Source organism: Rhinoderma darwinii, chromosome 12 (genome assembly GCF_050947455.1).
Source record: "Rhinoderma darwinii isolate aRhiDar2 chromosome 12, aRhiDar2.hap1, whole genome shotgun sequence".
NCBI lineage: Eukaryota > Metazoa > Chordata > Amphibia > Anura > Rhinodermatidae > Rhinoderma > Rhinoderma darwinii.
The window spans coordinates 40391855-40415742 of NC_134698.1; the positions used below are offsets into that span (position 1 = coordinate 40391855).

Here is a 23888-nt window from a genome sequence, read left to right on the forward strand (position 1 = left end):
AAAACACCCCACTTTGAAAACTGCACCCCTCAACGTATTCAAAACCGCATTCAGAAAGTATTTTTAACCCTTTAGGCGTTACACAGGAATTGAAGCAAAGTAGAGGTGAAATGTACAAATTTAATTTTTTTTGGGCCAAAATTCATTTGTAATAAAAAAAAAATCTGTAACACAGAAGGTTTTACCAGAGAAATGCATCTCAATATTTATTGCCCAGATTCTGCACTTTTTAGAAATATCCCACATATGGCCCTAGTCTACTAACGGACAAACTCAGGCCTCAGAAGCAAAGGAGCACCTATTGAATTTTGGGGCCTCCTTTTTATAAGAATATATTTTAGGCAACATGTCAGGTTTGAAGAGTTCTTGTGGATCCAAAACAGTGGAAACCCCCCAAAAGTGACCCTATTTTGGAAACTACACACCATCAAATTCATCTAGGGGTATAGTTAGCATTTTGAACCCACAGTTTCTTTACTAAACTTATTGGAATTAGTCTGTAAAAATGAAAATTACTTTTTTCTGAAAAAACGTAGAAATTTTTACAAGGAATAAAGGAGAAAAAGCAACCCTACGTTTATAAAGCAATTTCTCCCGATTATGGAAATACCCCATATGTGGTAATAAAGTGATGTTTGGACCCACGGCAGGGCTCAGAAGCGAAGGAGCGCCATTCGGATTTTGGAGCACAGATTTTACTGGAATGTTTTTCAGTGCCATGTCGCGTTTGCTATGCACTGGAGGGACCTTAACAATGGAAACCCCCCAAAAGTGACCCCATTTTGGAAACCACACCCCTCAAGGAATTTTTCTAGTGGTATTGTTAGCATTTTGGCCCCACAGGTTTTTTTGCTGAATTTATTGGAATTAGTCTGTGAAGATAAAAATCTTGAAAAGAAAAAAAATATTTGTAAAGCAATTTCTCCTGATTACGGCAATATCACATATGCGGTAATAAACTGCTGTTTGGACCCTCGGCAGGGCTCAAAAGAGAAGGAGCGCTTTTTTGATTTTGCAGCTCAGATTTTGCTGAATTGGTTTCTGGGGGCCATGTCGCATTTGCAGAGACCCTGAAGTACGAGTACAGTAGAAATATCCCTGGTGTGATCCCATTTTGGAGACTATACCCCTCAAAGAATTAAATTAGAGGTGTAGTGAGCATTTTGACCCTTCAGGTGTTTTATAGATTTTATTAGAATTGGGCTGTGAAAATGAAAAAATATTTTTTTTACAATAACATGTAGATTTAGCTCATAATTTTTCATTTCCACAAGGAATACAGGAGAAAAGACACCCCAAAATATGTTACACAATTTCTCCTGAGTAAGGAAATACCCCATATGTGGTTGTAAACTGCTATTTGGACACACGGCAAGGGTCTAAAGGGGAAAAGCGCACTTTCGTTTTTGGAGTGGAGATTTTATAAAATCTTTTTTTGCGCCATCTTGCATTGCGCTGAGGTACCAGTACAGTGAACACCCAAGAAATGAACCAATTTAGGAAACTACAGCCCTCAAGGAATTCATCTAGAAGTGTAGTGAGCATTTTGACCCAAAAGGTTTTGCAGAAATTAGTACACAGTGGATGTTGCAGATTGAAAATTGTCATTTTCCACATATATGCTATTTCAGTGCCCAGTGTGTTGTGCTCAGATTGTGCCACTTTAGACACACACCCCATAAATGGTTAAGGGGATTCTCCAGAGTACAGTAATATCCCATATGTGGTCATAAACTGCTGTTTGGGCACACTGCCAGGCCCAAAAGGAGCGCCACTTGGCTTTTGGTGCGCAGATTTTGCTTGGTAGTAGTTTTGTTTAGTGTTTTATTAGTGTTTCAATTTATAATGTGGGGGTATATGCAATCTGTGCGGAGTATATTTGGGTATATGTAGGCTGGGTGGAGTACATCCGTTTATATGTAAGCTCTGAGGAGTACATCAGGGTATATGTAAGCTGGGCTGAATACATATGGGTATATGTAAGCTGCTTGGAATACATCAGGGTATATGTAAGCTGGGGAGAGTACATCAGGGTATATGTAAGGCCCCATGCACACGACCGTGTTTTGTCCGTGATATACGGTCCGCATTTCCCGGACCGAAAACACTGCAGGGAGCCGGGTTCCTAGCATCATACTTATCTATGACGCTAGGTGTCACTGCCGTGCTGTGGGACAACTATCTCGTACTGTAATCATGTTTTCAGTACGGGACAGTAGTTCTGTGGACAGGCAGTGACACCTAACATCATAGATAAGTATGATGCTAGGAGCCCGGCTCCCTGCACTGTGCTCGGTCCGGGACATGCGGCCGACCTGCGGACTGTATATCACGGACCGAACGCGGTCGTGTGCATGGGGCCTAAGCTGGGCGGATTACTTCAGGGTATATGTAAAGAGGGCAGAGTACATCCGGGTACATGTAAGCTGGGCGGAGTACATCAGGGCATAATAGGATGATGTAATGGGTAAGTGAATAATAAATTAATTATCCATGGATCGTATGCTGTGAACCAATCCTTTATGCACAGACCAGATTTTTGGGTGCAGGAGTCTCATTTCTAAAGGGTGTCCGCGGAATTGTACAAAATATTCGCACTCCCGCATTGCATAAACATAAAAAAAAAACAGTACCATTGAGATACAGCATATATACATTACATAATTTTACTAATATACATTCATCTTTCACTTCTTCACTAGCCCCATATGTGGCACAGACCCCAAAATGTCAGTTTCCCCAGCATTTACAGGGTTTACCAGTGGGGGCTGCAAATAATGACGTGGGTTTTTAGGTGAAGAACTGCTGCACGTATAAATTAGTCTGGGCTGTCGTTTTGCATTATTGCGTTCCGAGAGTCATAACTTTTTATATTGCCGTTGACGAGCTGTGCTTGATTTTCATGGGATGAGCTGTAGTTTTTAGTAGTATCATTTTGGGTTACTTGCGATTTTTTTTTTTATTACATTTTTTGGGTGGTGATGAGACCAAAAAACAAAAATTCTTGAACTTTTTTTTATAATTTTTTAAAGCCGTTCTCTGTGCAGTATAAACAAAATATTAACTTTATTCTGCGGTTCGTTACAATTATGGCAATACCAAATTGATATAGTTTTTATGTTTTAATACTTTTACACAATAAAACCACTTTTTTTTTCTAAATAAAATAATGTTTTAGTTTCACCATATGCTGAGAGCCATAACTTTATTTATTTTTTTTGTTGACTGAGCTGTGTGACTGCTTGTTTTTTGCGTGACAAACTGTCGTTTTTATTGGTACCATTTTAAGGTACTTGCGACTTTTTAATTACTTTTTATTCCATTTTTTTTAACCCCTTAATGACCAGCCTATTTTAGATGTTAATGACAAAGCCATTTTTTACGTTTTTCCATCGTCTCATTCAAAGAGCTATACACTTTTTATTTTTGTGTCTACATAGCTGTATAAGGTCTTGTTTTTTGCGGGACAAGTTGTCATTTTTAATAGCACCATTTTAGGGAACATGGAATTTATTGATTAACTTTTTTTTTGGGGGGGGGATAGAAAAAAAACAGCAATTTTGCCACACTTTTTTGCGTCCTAAATTTACGCCGTTTACCGTGTGGTATAAATAACACCAACTTTATTCAGCGGGTTGTTGCGATTGCAACGATACCAAATTTGTATAGTTTTTGTATGTTTTACTACTTTTACACAGTGAAAACACTTTTTTTTCAAAACTATATGTTTTTGTGTCTCCATATTTGAAGAGCCGTAAAGTTTTTATTTTTTCGCTGATGCAATTGTAGGAGGGCTTTTTTTTGCGGGACGACTTGTAGTTTTTATCGGTACCATTTTGGAGTAGATGCGACTTTTTGATCACTTGTTATCACATTTTTTTTTAAGGCTGGATTCAAAGAAAACAGCAATTTTTGCATGTTTTTTTATTTTATTTTTTTACGACATTCGCCGTGCGGGTTAAATGATGTAATAAGTTTATAGTTGGGGTCGTTACGGACGCGGCGATACCAAATATGTGTAACTATTTTTACTTTATTTTGTTTGTTAATAATAAAGCGGTTTGTAAGGGGGAAAAGTGGGTTTTTCATTTTTTTTTCACTTTTTATTAAACTTTTTTTTTTTTACTAGTCCCACTAGGGGACTTCACTATGCGATCCGCCTCCGGCATGACCTAGCAACCATTCACCACAGGCAGACCTGGGGGCCTTTATTAGGCCCCCGGCTGCCATCGGAGAAACAGACACTCGGCGATCTTATCGCCGGGTGTCAGTTGGATGAGAGGGAGCTCCCTCTCGCTCTCCAAAACCACTCAGATGCGGTGCACGCTATCCAGCACCGCATCTGAGGGGTTAAACGGGTGAGATCGATACTTATATCGATCTCACCCGGTCGAGCAGTGTAAATGAATGGAGAGAAGTGTATGAGGCTGATTGGTCAGCGTCATACACTCCTCTGTACAACGCCAACTTGTTCTAAAGTAAAACACGCCCACTTGGGCATTAAGAAATTCATTAGCATAAAGCTAAAAATCGCTCATAAAGTGGTTTAAAATAGATCGTTTTTCTAAATAAAAAGCACTGCTGTCACCTACATTATAGCGCCGATCTTCTTATGTAGGAGACAGGGCACTTATAATGTGGTGATAGAGCCTCTTTAAATAACATAATAGTCTTCTAGTTGGGGTCATTACGGACGCGGCGATACCAAATATGTGTAGCCTTTTTTTTTTTTTTCGTTCTCTCACAATAAAGCATTTTGTAAGGGGAAAAAGTGTTTTTTGAATTTTTTTTTTATTTGCGATTTTCATTTTAACGTTAAACTTTTTTTAAAATGTATATTTTTTTTTTTACTCCCACTAGGGGGCTTTACTGTGCCGATTTTATTTATTTTTTATTGCTTTTATAAATCACTGCAATAGTTCTGTGTCGGGCTTATGTCACAGCGCCGCCTTTTCATGCACCCCTGTGAAAACGTACTGGCGGTCATTAAGGGGTTAATATAAATTTTACTATGCTTTACATGTTTAATGGGGTTTTCTGGAGACACAAAATCAGGATAGGCCATCAATATCTGATCGGTGGGAGTCCAACTCTTGGCACCCCTGCTGATTAGCGGTTTAAAAGGGGCCAAAGTGCTCGTGTGAGCGCTGCCCCCCTTAATCATTCATGCTGCTCCATATTGTGTAACGCTGACACCCTTGTTGCGGTGGTTCACAGTATCACAGCTTTCTCCCATTAAAGTGAATAGGAGAAGGCTGTACTGCTGTGAACTGCTGCTATTAGTGTATCAGAGTTTGACAATATGGAGCAGTGAAAGGAATAATGGGGAAATGGCACTCGCACTTTGCACCTTGTGGATAGGCCATCCGTTTTGTCTTCCTGGATAACTCCTTTAACTTTTCTGACTGATGTTCATTGAATGCTGCTGTGTTTCTTAAACTTTATAATGTGTTGGTAAAACGATTAAATTAACTCATTGCGTTTCATAAAGTGGCTTTTACACATCTGCTGAAAGGTAAAAGTACATTAATTTTTGTCTGTCCCACAGATCCCAGTGTTCTTGCTGGCACGCTGGTTGGACACACAGATGCTGTATGGGGCCTGGCTCACAGTGGTGTTAAAGACAGATTGCTGTCTTGTTCAGCTGATGGAACGGTTCGATTATGGAATCCACCAGAAAGTGTGCCATGTATTGGCACATACAATGGAAACAAAGGTGAGAAATTGCCAGAGCAGTCACTTTTACGATTGAACATAAAGAGGCATCCGTGCGATGCGCGGCTTTCAATTAAAGTTTGAGAGTTGTGGAAGGAGCCGAGCGAGCAGCAGGGAAACCCATTCTCCCAATAAGTGAGGGTCCCAGAGTTTTTTCTTATTGCATCACAAACAATCACTGCAACCTATTAATCCAAAGTGTGTGACGCATAATCCAACTGAATTATTTACACATTAATAAACCTAAATAAAGTTTTTACGATTATTTACATAAACTTGACATTTTTATAACATACTATGCTTCTTTCACGTACATGGAACAAGCCTATTGCTTAAAGGGGTTGTCCACTACCAGACAGCTGATGACCTATCCACCGGATAGGTCATCCGTATATATCATCGGTGCGGGTCCGACACCCAGACCCCGTGCCGATCAACCTGTAAAAAAAAAAATAATATAAAGCAAGGCCACACGTATAGTAGACTGCATATCATAATATGAATTAAATCACTTTATTATCACTATACAAAATATGCAAAGTATAACGCAAACACACATCTAAAAACACTTAGAAATGCACAAAGGTGTGCTGGACCCTAGTCCTGGCCCCTGGTTAGTCCACAGGAAGATCACTCGTGAAAAAGACTGATTATATAACATACACCACCAATCAGATAAAAAACAATGTATGAGATATGCATCCCGGGTAAAAAAAATAAAAATACCCACTATGTACAGAAACATGTCTCCCTGCAACAATGTATGAGGTTTAAAACCCCTATGACAATGCAAGGTATCAAACAAATGCATATACAATGTACTGATAAAGTATATGAAAATACAACTGTGTGAGAGAGGGATGGTGGTGGCTATATCACCATGTGGACCAAAAGACCCCACGCATATTGCCGGGCTGCCAAATTAGTCATGGGTGAGGTCCTAATAGAAAAAGACATGTGATGATAATTTGGCATGTAAAATCAGGTTGCAAAATATGTCTACAAAAGTCAAGATTTGTACACAAAAATAGCCCTATAGGCAGCAATCCCATTCCCGATTCCCCTCCAGGATTGCTGAGAGGTCTTTGCCTACCAGGTGAATACAATAAATGTGAAGTGAAGGCCTCTACCTGCAAATATACGTTAGCAGGATCAACATGGAACCAAGCATGTCAGAGGAGTGGTTAAACCAAGCGCCGTAATGAAAATCTGCGGACGGCAAAGTCTAGATAAGTACTAGAAAGTCTAGCTGATAAGCAGTAATAGAAATTGGCGCACTACAAAGGCCACTTTATAAGAAATATCCCCCACATACTCAAAGGCATGAACTAAATAAAAATATTTATCTGAACCACATGCCGGAAGTCAAAATCTGTTGCTATGTGGAAAAATAAATAAATTAATGTGCCACAACCCAGCGCCAACGCATTGCACAGAGTATCAACCACACCGCGCTAGCGCACGCGCAAAGTGTGGAGAAGCGGTCGCACCCCCACGCATGCCCCGAAAAGCAACACATACATGGAGTGTGAGGCACCTTCACACAAAAAATGAAGGTATGACATTATATGAATCACACCAAAAAAATAGTATAGTTATGAAAAAGTGAAAACATTTATTAACACCATTATATATTAAGAGAACCCTTTTAATTGCTAGCTGAGTGGTCCAATATTGGACATGCATAAATATCTGGGTCCAAAAAATGTCAATAGCAAAAATATTCAGACATGAATACCCAGTGTGCATAATGACAATTGAATCCTCAATGAAGCCAGCATTAATAAACAATATGACATTATAGGATACAGTAAAGCCAGCATTAATAGGCGACCGCACAATGCATTAAAATGCTAGAATCATACCCCGTTTCATTCGATCAGTACCATGGATCCTGTTCAAAAAATGCTTAAATAACGAATTATATATTTTTTTAATTGATAACTTTCTAGTATATACATATGTGAGATCCCAGATATCGCCTACCTGTCGACTGAATCCCCTCTATATGGGTGACTATAGGAAAAAAAAAAATAATTATATTTAGATGTGCAGTCAGCTATACGTGTGTACTTGCTTTACAAATTTTTTACATGATGATTGCACACGTTGACTCTCACTCTTCCAATATCAGTTTGTGGTGCCCCTTACTCTCTTTATTGTTGAAGAGCCACAACTTAACCCTCTCCACAGAACATTCATTGTAAACTGACTTTGGATGCGATCATTTGGTGCTTTTTATCTCGCACACATTATTTAATTTAGCGAATGCGGTCTAAATTGTTAGGAAATTTTCAACAAATTTAGCATAAATCAATAGAAGACAAGTTTCTAATATTTGCCTGTACTAAGGGCTCAGTCAGATGAGCGTGTTCCTCGTCCGTGTGCTGTCCGTTGAAATAACGGACAGCACATGGACCCATGCAAATCAATCGGGCAATTTAGACATGCGTGATTCTCCGTTGCCGTACATTGAAGTCCATCGGTGCGTGAAAGACACGAACAACGGGGGGGAAAGGGGGGCAGAGCTTGCCGCTGACTGAGATAGGGGTGTGGTGAGCACACTCCTGCTTTCATCGTAGCAAAATAGCAGCTCACGGCAACATTTTGCCTCACATTGAACTCAATTCTCCCACATCGTACTCCTAACTTTGCATGCATCGGCTTTGTACCATGACCAGGAGATGGCAGATGAAAACAGAGATGAAAAAGCTCCCTTATTACTTCCCAGCGGCGGACCGCTCCCAAGATGGCGCCGGATCACTTTCAGAGTCTGATGCCATGCAGCCCTTCACATCATCAGCGGCTCGAACAGGTCAATCCTTGGAAGGGGGAAAATCCCCACAGGGCAGGCTGAATGAGGTGTCTGCTCCTGGAAAAAGGGGAGCGACCCGCTCAGCGTCTTCCTCACCCAACAGCATGGGGCCGGTCCATAAGAAAGCTCATCTCCCATCCCCATTAGCACCTCACATCTTCTGATATCCCGGAGATGGCTGCCATTCCTGTTGATGCTCCTCTAACAACTATTGTGATGAAAGGGTTAATGCATACATTGCAAAGCACCAGATCTGACGTACTGCATAAAGTGGTGACACAAATTAAATTGTCTGTTGATGACCTGGGGTCTCGTACTGACCACATAGAACGCAAGATGGGTGTGTAATGATGGGGGTGGGGAAACAGACAAGTGAGCCCTAATCTACCCGCCACTCAGTCCCTGCCTACTTGCAACGACCCGCCCTAGGCAACGGGGTACAACTGGGCGACGGTCCCTACGCTCAATAAGTGCACGACAGACAAACAGACAAGGGTACACAGAAGCTAAGGGAAATGGGGCAGTTGCCCACGGCAACACCGTGAGCAACAAGAGTAGTGAACGAGCAGAGTCAAACCAGGAGTGTACGAGGTACAAAACGCTGAGCAGGAGAGTAGTGAACAAGCCGAGTCAAACCAGGAGTGTACGAGGTACCAAACGCAGAGCAGGAGAGTAGTCAGTAAGCCAGTGTCAGCAATAGGCAGGTATAAATAGACAGAGGGCGGGAGCTAGCTCCGTCTGGCCAGGCTGTGATAGGCTCTCCCACTCCTAAGCCTGCCATCCTGAGTGGTGGAAGATGGAGTCAGTCTCACAGACATAGAAGCAGGTGCAGACTGATTACCTATGGGCGTTGACACAGAAGCTGTGCCTGGCAGATCCTTTACAGGGTGACTATGCTAAAGCGCACAATGACCTTATTGAATCTCACGCTGAGCTTAAAGATTAAGTGAAGTGGTTAAAGGATAAAATTATGGATCAAGAGGACCGATCCAGAAGGAATATTCTTAAAATACGGGGCATTCCGGAAGACATCTCCCCTTCTGAACTGCCAAACTATCTCCAGGTCATGTTCAAAGTACTTGTTCCTATATTCTCTCCTTTGGACCTGACTAAAGATCACACAGGATTCCTAAATCCCGATCTTCTCCTGTTGACTCTCCTAGGGATGTCTTAACGAGTGCATTTTTATTAAGTCAAGGATTGTATTCTTCAGGAATCAAGAAAGCTGGGTAAACTATCTGACCCTTATGCTCATATCTCTATCCGGATCTATCTGCCTCTACCTTGATGCTGCGGAAACAATTTCAACCGATTTACATCTACTCTTAGGGAGCATAACCTTAAGTATAAATGGGCATTCCTGGTCGAGATTACGGTCTCCCGGAATTGATCCTCTCATGAGATTTATTCTCTCCATGAAGGAACTTCTCTATTGTGTCAATGGAATGTCCCACACAGGGGCCATTCCTCCGAGCACATCACCATGCTGTATCAAGCCTGAATGGGAAGTGGAAAAGGGACAATCCCTTACCTGATTGTCAAAGGTGACTGATTATTGCTACATGTTTCCAGTAGTGCCTTTCTCTCTCGCCCATGGAGGTATATTTGGCGCAGTGTAGGCGCCATGTTTTTTACATTTTTTTGTTTTACTGTTCTTGGTTCTATTGTATAAGGTTGTAATGTTCTAGCTATCCAGATTTCTTCATGACGTCATACGTAACATGTGGATATTTGAGTGGCGCCAAGCCCTTTATACTGAAATTCAATGTAATTTATCATGCCATTTACATTATCCTACCTAAATGTCAAAGGGCTTTACAGCCCATTTAAACGCCAACTGATGTGGAAAGAGGCTGTGGCTCTCGGTTATGAAGTTTTATTTGCTCAGCAGACCCATTTCACGTCTCCTAATCCCCCGAAATGTACCCAACCCAATTTTCTGCATTTGTATCATGTCTTTAGTCCCAACAAGTCGAAAGGGGTACTTATTGCAATTAAAGACTGGGTTGTCTTTCACAAACATGAGGTTATTTCAGATCCCCAAGGTAGATTCTTGATCCTAATATGTGCTCCTTGCTCTGAATGCGGCGCAGGCATTCGACCTAGTCCATTGGGGATATTTAGATGTGGTTCTCGCTAAATTTGGCTTAACAAGACTGATTTAAATCTGCGATTATGGCATTGTACTCCACTCCCTCTGCCAGAGTTCTGGTCTCTGGCTTCTTATCTACCCTATTACTAATGGGACTCGACAGGGGTGCCCATTATCACACTTGATATTTGCTATCGTGATGGAGCCACTAGCTGAAGCTATTAGACAGAACCCTTCCATATAAGATATCCAAATTGGCCATGCCCTTCATAAAATCAGTCTCTATTTTGACGACGTGATACTCTCCCTATCAGATCCTTTATCTTCCCCTGCAAAATGATGATCTTCCCGACTATTCTCTACCTTTTCCGTATGGTGGTGATCCCCCTTCCTAAAGCGTACTTGAGAGATCTTCAGAGTGTCCTGTATAATATTATATGGGCAAACAAAAAGTCAAGAATTAGGATTCACATGATGTTCAGACAATGGAAACATGGTGGTATGGGTGTGCCAGATGTTCAGAGATTTTACTGGGCGACTACCTTAGACCAATTGAAATTTTGGTGTACCCCATTGCCTTCAAAGAGATGGCTCCATATTGTACAGATCATTGCAGATCGGCTTCTTGTATCTCTTCTAATTGTTAATCCAAAAGCCTTTCCTAATCCTTCTGCTTCCTTATCCCCTATCATCACAGCTTCTCTAAAAAATTTGGAAAGCCTACTCCCACCTTCCCCTACACGCCTCTTAGGAATTTACCCTTGAAGTATCTAATTTCTGAGTTACCTGGCATATCTCTGGACAACTGAATATCTTCAGGAATCCTGCATATACATACTGTATTTTTCGGACTATAAAACGCACCCGACTATGATGCAGCCAGGTTTTAGACAACAGAAAATTGTAAAAGTAGTAAAATATGAAATTTTTTCCTAAGAAAAAACTATTGGTTAAAAAAAATAATTTGTTCGGTTTCACCGCATTCTGTGTCATAACTTTTCTAGTTTTTAATAGTTTGAGCGGTGTGAGGGCTTATTTTTTGCAGGACGAGCTGTAGTTTTTATTATTCACTGTATAAACTGATATCGAATGTCGTTCAATTTTAAATATTAGTTCACCGCCTGAAAGAACGATTAAAATAAACTTTATTGATTGATTAAATAAAAAATGTCTCAAAAGGGCCAATTCTCCAGAAACAGGCAAAGCAAGTCATCAGAACAGAGAGAAGCGTCACCGGGTGATAGTACGTATTTACGCCCAGAGATCGCTATCTCTCATTATATTATAGATGTTCACTGAACCCTTGCCATAAGTTTTCCACCTAATCCTACGCGTTTCAGTATCACCTAACAGTGTGATACGTCATCAGGGATTTATAGAAACATTGATTGAAACAACCGGATAGCACTGTTTTTGTGCTGATTAAGCCTCCCGGTGCGTGTACGACTCTGATGTAATGGCCACACACGCGCCGGAGGAACTACGGACCATTAAACTTGTATGTAAGGGACACTATGGATGTGCTGAGAAAATTGGAGGACATACGTTGTGATCATGATGTCCTATTGGCCTCTCTTAATGTAGAATCCTTATATAGCTCGATCCCCCATAACTATGGATGTAGAGCTGTAGAATATTTCCTTAACGATAAAGGAACGCAATATCAGGCCCACAACGAGTTTGTCATTGAACTACTCAGATTCATCCTGGAGCACAACTTCTTGTTTGACCAGAAGATTTACCACCAGCTCAGGGGAGTGGCAATGGGGAGTCCTTGTGCTCCCATCTTTGCAAATTTGTACCTGGGCTGGTGGGAAAAAGTGGTTGTCTTCAGTGACTTGATGGAGAAATGGACATCATGCATTCTTCTGTGGATTAGATTTATTGACGATGTTTTGATCCTTTGGACAGGAACAAAGGGTGATTTTGACGAGTTTGTCAGCATCCTTCATGCTAATGAGCTAGGATTATTTTTTACATCAGAAATCCATGAAAGGAAAATTACATTTTTGGATGTCATGATCTCTAAAACGGACTCGGGAACTATTCAAACCAATATGTATCGTAAAAAAACTGCTACTAACAGTCTGCTGCGCTGGGAAAGCTGGCACCATATAAGTCTTAAGCGTGGGATACCGAAGGGTCAATACCTGAGGGCGCGTAGAAATTGTTCCACTATTTCTGATTTTAAGACCTCTGCACGAGATTTGGAAGACCGGTTTAAACGTAGGGGTTACCCCAGGGGTGTTTTGAAGGTGGCATACCAGAACGCCCTTGGGTGTAACAGAAATGACCTACTGAATCCAAAACCCAAGAAATCTGAAGAAGAATCCTTCCGGGTCATTGGAACTTTTGACTCGGCAAACAGAGAGGTCAGGGAAATTTTTAAAACGCTTCTGGGGTATTCTGAAAGCTGACCCAGATGTGGGTAACTTGGTGGGGGATTCCCCCACTATTACATACAGAAGGGGACGCAATTTGAGGGATCAACTTCTTCACAGTCACCTCAAACCACAGGTCAAACCCACGACCTGGCTGAATAGTAGTCTAAAAGGTACCTTTAGGTGTGGATCATGCAAGGCCTGCATGTCCATTTTGTGTAGTAAGAACTTTAAGAGTTCTAAGACTGGCGAGACTTTTGAGAATAGGTCTTACATCAATTGTAAAACGAAGGGGATTGTATACCTTATCACATGTAGATGTCACATGCAATATGTTGGTAAAACTAGTAGGGAATTTAGGAGAAGGATTCGTGATCACGTAGGAGACATTAGGAGGAAAGATGACACCCCGGTGTCACGCCATGTGTGGGCATGTCATAAAGGAGATGCTATGGTCCTTGAATTTCAAGGAATTGAACATGTTAGACCGTCACTGAGAGACGGTAACTTGGACAAAAAGATACTACAAAAGGAAGCGGAATGGATCTTTAGGATGCAGACGATTAGCCCACATGGGTTGAATGAGCAAATATCCTATTCCTGCTTCCTTTGACTATACTTTCAAGTCTAGACTGCTAGGTTGTAACACTGTGTCTTACGGATGCGGTTTTGGATTAAAAAAAGGATGTGAACGGATGGCAAAATACATAGTGGGGTACCACTGTGTCGGGCGGCCGTTTCCTAGACAATACATGTAATCATAGCAGACTCCGATATGTTATTGCACTAGCAGCTGCATGGTTCAGGTCCCGTTTTGCTGAATGAAGTGGCTGTCTATCTTTAGGAGAAGTTGTTTCTAATACTTTTGAGCAGGTTCGGCTATTATCTGTGAATGATCCGGCTGTATATATGAAGCCGCGTGTAGCGCCCCAGGGTTACTAGGGACGCTGCTGTCGTCCAGGTTCTCTGATTGGTGGTCAGAATGGAGGCTCGCCGCCTCCGGGACGTCAGGATTGGTGTGTCTAATGCGGATTGGCGGCTTGCCGGAATGACGGCAAAGAAGAGGTTGGCTCTAAAGTTTAAAGGTCCGTAGTTCCTCCGTTTCCTCCGGGAGGCTTAATCAGCACAAAAACAGTGCTATCCGATTGTTTCAATCAATGTTTCTATGAATCCCTGATAACGTATCGCACTGTTAGGTGATACTGAAACGCGTAGGATTAGGTGGAAAACTTATGGCAAGGGTTCAGTGAACATCTATAATATGAGAGATTGCGATCTCTGGGTGTAAATACGTACGATCACCCGGTGACTCTTCTCTCTGTTTTGATCACTTGCTTTTGCCTGTTTCTGGAGAATTGGCTCTTTTGAGCCATTTTTTATTTATTTAATCAATCAATAAAGTGTAGTTTTTATTAGCACAATTTTTTGGTACATATGATTTTTTTTAGCACATTTTATTTAATAATTTTTAGCGCTACAGTGGCCAAAAAACAACGATACTGGGGTTTTAAATTATTATTTTTTTACGCCGTTCACCATGCGCGTCAAATAATGCTATATTGTAATCGTTTCGGACTTTTACGGACGCAGTGATACCAATTTTTTTTATTTTTACATTGTGCTTGGGGAAAAATGGGAAAAGGGTTTTTGTTTTTTAAACTTTTTTTTTTTTACACAATTTATTAGTTCCCCTAGGGGACTTGAACCAGCGATCATTAGATCGCTGGTACAATACACTGCAATACATGGATGAGTTACGGAAACAGCGTAACTCGCTGAGCTACGCTATTTCCGTAACTCACAAGTGAATAGCAGTTACAGAAGCAACGTAGAATGCTACGCTGTTTCCGTAACTACTATTTGGTTCTATTGGAGTTATGGAAACCGCGTGGCTCAGCGAGTTACGCTGTTTCCGTAACGCGACCATGTACGCTGTTATCTTAGCTACTGAGTTCCAGAAACAGCGGAACCCACGTATTCTGTGGATATGTCACAAATGTCTTTCATGGGAAGACTCCCTATAAATGCCACGGTCGCTATTGACCGCGGCATTTAACTAGTTAAACGGCCAGGAACAGTGCCATCGCTGTTCCTGGCCGTTAGAGCAGCATGTCCGCTGTAAAACACAGCTGACACCTGCAGTGTATGGAGCGGGCTCAGCACGTGACCCCGCTCCAAACATCATCCCCTCCCCGCTCCATGATGTGCCGGCACATCATGGGTTGGGAAGGGGTTAAAGAGGCTCTGTCACCAGATTTTGCAACCCCTATCTGCTATTGCAGCAGATAGGCGCTGCAATGTAGATTACAGTAACGTTTTTATTTTTAAAAAACGAGCATTTTTGGCCAAGTTATGACCATTTTTGTAGTTATGCAAATGAGGCTTGCAAAAATCCAAGTGGGTGTGTTTAAAAGTAAAAGTCCAAGTGGGCGTGTATTAGGTGCGTACATCGGGGCGTTTTTAATACTTTTACTAGCTGGGCGCTGTGAAGAGAAGTAACATCCTCTTCTCTTCAGAACGCCCAGCTTCTGACAGTGCAGATCTGTGACGTCACTCACAGGTCCTGCATCGTGACGGCCACATCGGCACCAGAGGCTACAGTTGATTCTGCAGCAGCATCAGCGTTTGCAGGTAAGTCGATCTTACCTGCAAACGCTGATGCTGCTGCAGAATCAACTGTAGCCTCTGGTGCCGATGTGGCCGTCACGATGCAGGACCTGTGAGTGATGTCACAGATCTGCACTGCCAGAAGCTGGGCGTTCTGAAGAGAAGTGGATGATACTTCTCTTCAGAGCGCCCAGCTAGTAAAAGTATTAAAAACGCCCCGATGTACGCACCTAATACACGCCCACTTGGACTTTTACTTTTAAACACACCCACTTGGATTTTTGCAAGCCTCATTTGCATAACTACAAAAATGGTCATAACTTGGCCAAAAATGCTCGTTTTTTAAAAATAAAAACGTTACTGTAATCTACATTGCAGCGCCTATCTGCTGCAATAGCAGATAGGGGTTGCAAAATCTGGTGACAGAGCCTCTTTAAGTAAGAAGCGGGAAGGGGGCCCAGCGCTACCGAATCCCTTGACTCCCGACTATAAGACGCAGGGACTTTTTAGCAAGATTTATTCTTGTTAAAAACTGCGTCTTATAGTCCGAAAAATACGGTATGCTGTTTAAAGATCGATCTTTGGTATCATTCTCAGAATTGGTGAAAGTATACTCTATACCAGGGGTCTCAAACTCGGCCGGGTAAGTGGGCCGCATATAGAAAAAATGGGAAGTTGATGGGCCGCATCCAGCTTTCCAGTTTAAGTGTCGCAGTGCCCTCTGTGGATGCTGCCGCAGTGCCCTCTGTGGATGCTGCCGCAGTGCCCTCTGGATGCTGCCGCAGTGCCCTCTGGATGCTGCCGCAGTGCCCTCTGGATGCTGCCGCAGTGCCCTCTGGATGCTGCCGCAGTGCCCTCTGTGGATGCCGCCACAGAGCCCTCTGTGGATGCCGCCACAGAGGCCTCTGTGGGTGCCGCCGCAGAGCCCTCTGTGGATGCCGCCACAGTGCCCTCTGTAGATAAGGCCACAGTGCCCTCTGTAGATAAGGCCACAGTGCCCTCTGTAGATAAGGCCACAGTGCCCTCTGTAGATAAGGCCACAGTGCCCTCTGTAGATAAGGCCACAGTGCCCTCTGTAGATAAGGCCACAGTGCCCTCTGTAGATAAGGCCACACACCCCTAGATAATGCCACAGTGTCCTGCACATGCTGCCACAGTGCCCTCCGGAGATGCTGCCACAGTGCCCTCCGGAGATGCTGCCACAGTGCCCTCCGGAGATGCTGCCACAGTGCCCTCCGGAGATGCTGCCACAGTGCCCTCCGGAGATGCTGCCACTAGCGCTCTGCCCGGGACTCCGCTCTGGGGAAGCCCCAGACATCGCTGTTCATATGTGGACAGCGATGTCAGGGCATTCCACAGCGTCCCGGAGCAGAGCCGATACTAGCGCTCTGCCCGGGACTCCGCTCTGGGGAAGACCCTGACACACTGTCCATATATGGGCAGTGATGTCAGGGAATTCCACAGAGTCCCGGAGCAGAGCCTGTACTAGCGCTCTGCCGGGACTCCGGCTCTGGTTAAGCCCCAGACATCGCTGTTCATATGTGAACAGCGATGTCAGGGAATTCCAGAGTCTCGGAGCAGAGCCGATACTAGCGGCTCTGTGTCCCGCGGGCCGCAGATGACAGCCCCAGGGGCCGCATGCGGGCCGCGTGCTTGAGACCCCTGCTCTATACCAAACAGATTTTTATAAATATTTATGCATTTGCCACCTATTTGCTTCCTTGAATGTTAATACGCCAGTCGCCTTTATTCCCTTCTGTAGCTCATCGCTTCTATTTTGGCCCTACTTCCCAGAAGTGGTATATCTGTATTTTATGATGACCAGTGCACCCGCTTTCTCTCCAGCAAGCCTCCCTATTGTGAAAAATGGGAGGGTGAACTACGGTCCTCCTTTTCTTTAGAAGATTGGTGCTCCGCATTTTCCTGGACTAAAAAAAAGTCTCCAATGGGGTTAAACATTGGGAATCCTCCAAAAAACTGCTGCTACGTTGGTATCTAACTCCTTCACAAATTGCGAAATCTTATCCTACATACTCTGATACGGTTGCAAAGGCTCATATTTCCACATGTAACAGCAATTTTCAGAGGTACATTCTTTTTGGATAAAAGTATTTGAAATTAACTCTCGTATTTCCTCATGTATTATCCAGCCATGGCCTTATGCTTCCTTAACATGCACACTATCCCATTAGCATCCCAAATAGTGTCTAGTCACATCATTGCGGCCTGCCTGCTTATAGCCAAAATCCTGGAAACTTAACGCCACTATCTCCACTTCTGAACTCATTAGCCAGGTGAATATCTCCTATACGATGGAACGTATGTTCGCTCCAAGGACTCATTGTCGGTCTAAAATCCGATCACTGGGAACCGTGGACCAAACATCTACCCTCTATATCCTCGGGATCTCACTCCTTATCCTTAGTAACTCCTACTATTTGACCAACATTTTATAATGGTTTGAATTGATAACTCTACATTTTGATTACTGGACTCATACTTGTATTTCTCAGATTTCATACTTTTCTTTTTCTCTTGCTAATAGTAGCATTGATGTGATCCTATGGAGCGATTAGCCCTTTAACCTTCTACATGTATATTGACATTTTGATATCCTACAAGAATATATACTTGCTTGGTTTCTGCCACTGTCTCTTCTTTATGGCTTCTACAGATATCTGATTATGCTAAGTTTTGGGTGGACAAAGTTTGTTTTCATTTTATTTTTGTAATTTTCATATTCATCTGAATGTGTACAATGGGAGACATGTTTTTCTTGGCTATATTTATGCTTTACGCGGACAGACACTTCCTTGCTGTACTTTGGCTGTATCCTGTCTAAGAAATGCTTACTGTATATCTGGTTCACATTTCTGGTTCTCTATTTTCTAAAACTCAATAAAAATGTAATGTTGAAAAAAAGAAACTCGGGCAACATCTGTGTGCTGTCCGTGTTTCACGCATCAGTTGCTATAGAAAAGTGGAGAAATAATAAAAAATTTAAAAAAATACTTGCTGAGGATAATCACATACGTGAAAAAAGGATGCTACATGCAAAGAACACTGATGCCACACGGAACGCACGCTGATGGCACATGGACATGAAATCCAGGCAATACGGTCTCTTTTTTTTGCGCACACAAATCAGACATGCTGGTGTGAATGAAGCCTTAGAGAAAAATGCCTCTTTCACTTACCAGTCTTCTTTCCTCCCCTCATCCTCCTTCCCTCGTCGTCCTATCTGTTCGCTCACTCTGAAATTACTGCTATCTCCGTCTCTTCAAGACAAGACTATCCCCTCTATAAGGGTTCAGGTTACAACTGCCCATAAAAGTCTATGGAGATTGGAGGAGGGAGCAGGATCAGACTGAGCGAGGCAGAGAAGGACATAAATGCTGCAGCTGCTCATAGTAAGTGTTCTCACCCCAGTGCTGGATTCACAGCTACCCTACTCATTACTGCTGTGTAATGTCCTCCCTGCTGCTGCATCTTCTATATATGTGGTAGGTAGAGATGGGAGAGCAGGATTCTCCTCTTCTATGTGTCCAGTGCATGACAGACATGGTAGCAGTTAGGCTTCACCCACTAGCTCAGAGACCTGAGAATTAGAGAGAGTGTCTGCAGAGGGGAAAACTGCTAAAAATGCAGTATAACGGGCAGAAATAGTGTTATTTCTCATGTACACACATGACAGCTTATTCTGAAAAGTTAGCTATGCTTTAGCATTACAAAGAGTGTTCTAGCCAAACTTGCCATAAGTTTATGAATAAATAAATTGTTGTGACTTTTGACAATTCTGGTTTGTTTCCATCAGAACACGGCATCCCCACTTCAGTGGATTTTATAGGCTGTGATCCAGCCCATGCTGTTGCATCTTTTACCTCTAGCTGTATTGTGATTTATGACCTTGAGACCTTACAGTCCCTGCAGCAGTTGTCTGCACCTTCGGAGTCTAGTAAGTATTTTTTTTTTCTTCACTTTTAGTGCAGTTATAAAATTGAGATGTGTGGGTGTACACGTAGCCATGTATTATTTGGTCACTGTTCACTGAAACTTATGGACTTTACAGAAAAAAGTATTTGTGTCAAGTTTAGTTGGACTTCATGCCGCGGCCCATGTATGGTGGCACACGGTCCCGCTATGCTTGTTATTACAGACATGTAGGCACTTAATATGCTGCAGTATGGTGCTCCTTTTATATAAATCAGTGAAGAAAACTTCTGTGTGGCTCCATTTGAAATAATAGGCACAATGTAATACACAGCGGACACCCGCTGAGTACAGAGCGGGCTCAGCGGCTGACACTCCTCTAAACATCACCCCCGCACCACGACCACGATGTGCTATTATGTTGTGGTGCACGTAGGTGTTAATTACATAATTAATAAAAGGGTTAAAATAAAGTGTTGGCCCTTTAAAAAGTAATAATGTAGAAATTGTGGTGGTTGATAAGGAAAAAGCTAATTTAATAAACATTTTTTTTCCTTACTGTGTTCACAGAGAATAATGAAATGTCAGGTAAAATGAAGAGAAATAAAGTACATTCTCCATTAAATGTCAGCTGTCTAAACCCGGAAGAAGTGCAGATCTGCCTTAAAAAGATTACAATAAACAAGTTACCAAGTCCAGATTGCATACACCCCCAAATTCTAAACTAAAGAAGTTGTCCAGGCATTTTTTTATTGATGGCCTATCCTTAGGACAGGTCTTAAATATCATATCGGTGGGGGTCCAAAAGGGCTGTGGCGCTCGTAGCCGCAGACTTTTCCTAGTTTACATGCACAGCACCGTACACTTCCGTATCGGTTACATCTGGGATTGCAGTCCTGGTTTAATTTAAAATTAATGGGACTGAGCTGTAATCCCAGGAACAGCCGCTATAGAAGTGTAGGCTGCTTTGCTTGGTAGACACTTTGTAAACGCCGCGGCCCATTAAGTCAGGTGGTCAGTTGGGGAAAAAAAATGTGGAGAAAATTCCCCAAAATTAGCATTTTTCTAAATGTAAATGTATCCGCTTGTAAGACCGATAGTAATACCACACTAAATAGTTAATGATTTACATTTCTCATATGTCTACTTTGTTTGCATCGTTTTTCTGAATATCCTTTTGTTTTTCTAGGACGTCACAAGGCTTACAACTTGAGCAGCAATTGCTTACATTTTCAAGAAAATTTACAAATCCTGTTTTTTTTTATAGACCAGTTCAGTTCTTTAGGGGCTTTGAGGGCCTTATACATTAGAAAGTTCCCACAAATCACCCAATTTTAAAAACTGCACCCCTCTAAGTATTCAAAACAGCATTCAGAAAGTTTCTTCACCCTTTAGGCGTTTCACAGGGATTAAAACAATGTAGAGGTGAAATTAGCAAATTTTTATAAATTTTTTTTTTGCGGAAATTCATATGTAATGCAGGTTTTTTTTTTTCTGCTACAGAAGGTTTTACCTGAGAAATGCAATTCAAGATTTATGGCCCAGATTCCGCAGTTTTTAGAAATATCCCACATGCGGCTGTAGTGTGATAATGGACTGAAACACAGGCCTCAGAAACAAAGGAGCAGCTAGTTTATTTTGGGACCTCCTTATTTTTAGAATATATTTTAGGCACCATGTCCGGTTTGAAGAGGTCTAGCGATGCAAAACAATGGAAACCTCGCAACAGTTGCCCCACTTTGGAAACGACACACTTAAAGAAGTTTACTAGGGGTATAGTTAGCATTTTGTGGTCTAGACTAAATTAATTAATGAGTAACTTTTATTGATTTGCATTAAAATAAATGTTAAAAGTCCATTGGTGCCAACCGGTATGTGTGAGTGACCCCCAAACTCACATACCTTGGCCTGAATTGAAAATAGATATTATATCTATTCTAATTATTTGGAGCCATTACAATTTATACTATCAAATTATTTCACCATTCACAGTCCAGCGATGTGTTTATTATAATGGAATTTCAGTGAAATCACCTAACATCATATACAGTGAAATCACCTACATTACACTCATTCCATTCAAGTCAATATAGCTGCCTATTATAACGCAGCACAAACGCTGTGTGTGCACCAGCGGTAGTGGAATCACTTGATATTGCATGTAGTGGCATCTCCCAATATAATATCTATTTTCAATTCAGGCCAAGGTATGTGAGTTTGGGGGTCACTCACACATACCGGTTTGCACCAATGGACTTTTAACATTTATTTTAATGCAAATCAATAAAAGTTACTTATTAATTAATTTAGTCTAGACCACATCTTTTCTCTTTTCCTTTCCCTTATATATTTAGCAATATACGGTGGTGTACACCCATGTGGTCCTCCTGACCTATTCTCTCGAGTGAGACAGGTGATCTTCACCAGTTACTAGTTAGCATTTTGACCCCACAGGTTTTTTGCTAATTTTATTGGCATGAGTCTGTGAAAATGAAAATTTAGTGTCTGTAAAGCAATTTCTTCCAATTACGGCAATACCCCATATGTGGTAATAAACTGCTATTTGGACCCACAGCGGGGCTTAGAAGGGAAGGAGCGCTATGTGGCTTTTGGAGCTCAAATTTAGCTGAAATGGTTTTCAGGTTTCATGTCGCATTTGCAAAGCACCTGAGGAACCAAAACTCGGGAGAAATTGCTTTACAAATGTTGGGGTTTCTTTTTTTCCTTTATTTGTTAAGAAAATGAAAATTTTTCAGCTAAAGCTGCGTCTTATTGGAAAAAAAGGATTGTTTTTATTTTCACTGCCAAATTCTAATAAATTCTATGAAACACCTGTGGGGTCAAAATGCTCACTACACCCCTAGATACATTTCTCATGGGGTGTAGTTTCCTAAATGGAGTCACTTTTTTGGGCGTTTTCACAGTTTGGTCCCTCAGGGTCTTTGCAATTCCGACATGGCCTCCGCAAACAATTCCTGCTAAATTTGAGCTCCAAAAGCCAAATGGCGCTCTTTCCCTTCTAAGCCCTGCCTTGTGTCCAAACAGCCGTTTATGACCACATGTGGGGTATTGTTTTACTCGGGAGTAATTACTTTACAAATGTTGTGGTGCTTTTTCTCTTTTAGTCCTTGTGGAAAAATTCGCGAAACCTACATTTTCTGTAGATTTTCATTTTCACGGCCTACTTTCAATAATTTCTGCAATAACCACCTGTAGGGTCAAAATGCTCACTATGCCCCTAGACAATTTCCTTAAGGGGTGTAGTTTGCCAAATGGGGTCACTTTTGGGGGATTTTCACTGTTTTGGCACCGCAAGACTTCTTCAAACTCGACATGGTGCCTAAAATATATTCTAATAAAAAGGAGGCCCAAAATCCTCGGTGCTCCTTTGCTTCTGAGGCCTGTGCTTCAGTCCAGTTGCAAACCAGGGGCACATGTGAGATATTTTCTAAAAGTGCAGAACCTGGGCAATAAATATTCAGTTGCGTTTCTCTTGTAAAACTTTGTGTTACAAAAAAAATGGATTAGAAATGAATTTCTGCAACAAAAAAAATGAAATTTGGAAATTTCACCTCTACTTTGGTTTAATTCATGTGAAACGTCTATCGGGTTAAAAAAAACGTTCTAAATGCTGTTTTGAATACTTTAAGGGGTGAAGTTTTTAAAATGGGTTGACTTATTGGGGGTTTCTAATATATAATGCCCTAAAAGCCACTTCACAAAGCCTTTTGACATTTTTAAATGTGAGAAATTGCTGCTAAAGTTCTAAGCCTTGTAACGTCCTAGAAAAATAAAAAAAAATGTAAAAATACCTTTTTTTTTTATTTTTACACTTTTATAAAACATTTTTATTATAAATTATATATTTTTTGTCCTACTAGGGGACTTGAAGACCTGCAGCACTGATCGCTGCTATAATACATTGCACTACCTACGTACTGTAATGTATTATAACTGTCATTGTGACGCTGACAGCACGGCTGGTCCTCATAGGATTCCGTACATGGCAGACCCGGAGGCCATCGTCTGGCCTCTGTTTTCCATGCCAACCATCGGCACCCACCAGGATCGCATCGTGAGTGGTGTCGATGTTCTACAATTCCCTTAAATTCTGCGAACGCAATCAATCGCAGCATTTAAGGAGTTAATTGCCAAAATCAGCGGTGATGGACTGCTGGCCGACAACAGTGGAGTATCCACTTTCGGGGTCAGCTGACCTCCCAGTTCCCGGACACTGCCTGTTAGGACAGTGTGTGCCTGGAACCGCGCAGTAATTGTACATCCCGGTGTGGAAAGTAACCCCTCACCAGGACGTGAAATTACTTCAAGGTTTGGCAGGGGGTTAACC

General features: G+C 41.9%; 1 protein-coding gene across 4 annotated transcripts in view; it reads left to right on the plus strand.

Annotated features, from left to right (window-relative positions):
* The window catches only part of STRN3 (striatin 3), a 200768-nt gene that overhangs the window by 152881 nt on the left and 23999 nt on the right, over positions 1–23888 (plus strand). For all 4 annotated transcript variants that reach the window (XM_075844282.1, XM_075844283.1, XM_075844284.1 and 1 more), the window contains 2 exons: positions 5549–5716; positions 19425–19565. In XM_075844282.1, coding sequence (XP_075700397.1) covers positions 5549–5716; positions 19425–19565 — 309 coding nt within the window. The remainder of the gene's footprint in view (positions 1–5548; positions 5717–19424; positions 19566–23888) is intronic.